The sequence below is a fragment of the Nestor notabilis genome, unplaced genomic scaffold (genome assembly GCF_000696875.1).
Source record: "Nestor notabilis isolate BGI_N333 unplaced genomic scaffold, ASM69687v1 scaffold16944, whole genome shotgun sequence".
Taxonomy (NCBI): Eukaryota; Metazoa; Chordata; class Aves; order Psittaciformes; family Psittacidae; genus Nestor; species Nestor notabilis.
Genome location: NW_009925400.1, coordinates 689 through 1117, shown reverse-complemented (window position 1 = coordinate 1117; position 429 = coordinate 689). Strand labels below are relative to the sequence as shown.

Below are 429 nucleotides of genomic sequence, written 5' to 3'. Positions count from 1 at the left end.
TTGAACCTCACCCTGTTGGCCGCAGCCCATCACTCCAGCCTGTGCCGGTCTCTCCTTTCTCTGCAGGCGGGAGGGTGCCCGGCTACCATCGGCTGGTGCTGGCCCAGCTCCACGGCGAGGCAGGCGCATTGCTTCCAAAGTGAAGCACTTTGCCTTTGACCGCAAGAAGCGCTACTACGGGCTGGGGGTGGTGGGGAAGTGGCTCAACAGGACGTACCGGCGCAGCCTGAGCAGCATCGTGCAGTCACAGCTGGAGATCACCGACAGCCACCGGTGAGAGGGCACCTGTGGAATGGGGATCAGGGCTTGGGGCACTGCAGCATCCCTTTGCCCAGCCACAGAATCCCAGACTGGTTTGGGTTGGAAAGGACCTTAAAGCTCATCCAGTTCCCACCCCCTGCCACAGGCCGGGGGGCCCTCCCCCCGCGA

The 429-nt window shown here is 63.6% G+C and overlaps 1 protein-coding gene across 1 annotated transcript in view; it reads left to right on the top strand.

Annotated features, from left to right (window-relative positions):
• The window catches only part of LOC104404587 (inactive rhomboid protein 2-like), a gene marked incomplete at its 3' end in the record, with an annotated part of 4135 nt that overhangs the window by 3397 nt on the left and 309 nt on the right, over window positions 1–429 (top strand). Inside the window, exon 7 of the mRNA XM_010013047.1 lies at window positions 67–273. Coding sequence (XP_010011349.1) covers window positions 67–273 — 207 coding nt within the window. The remainder of the gene's footprint in view (window positions 1–66; window positions 274–429) is intronic.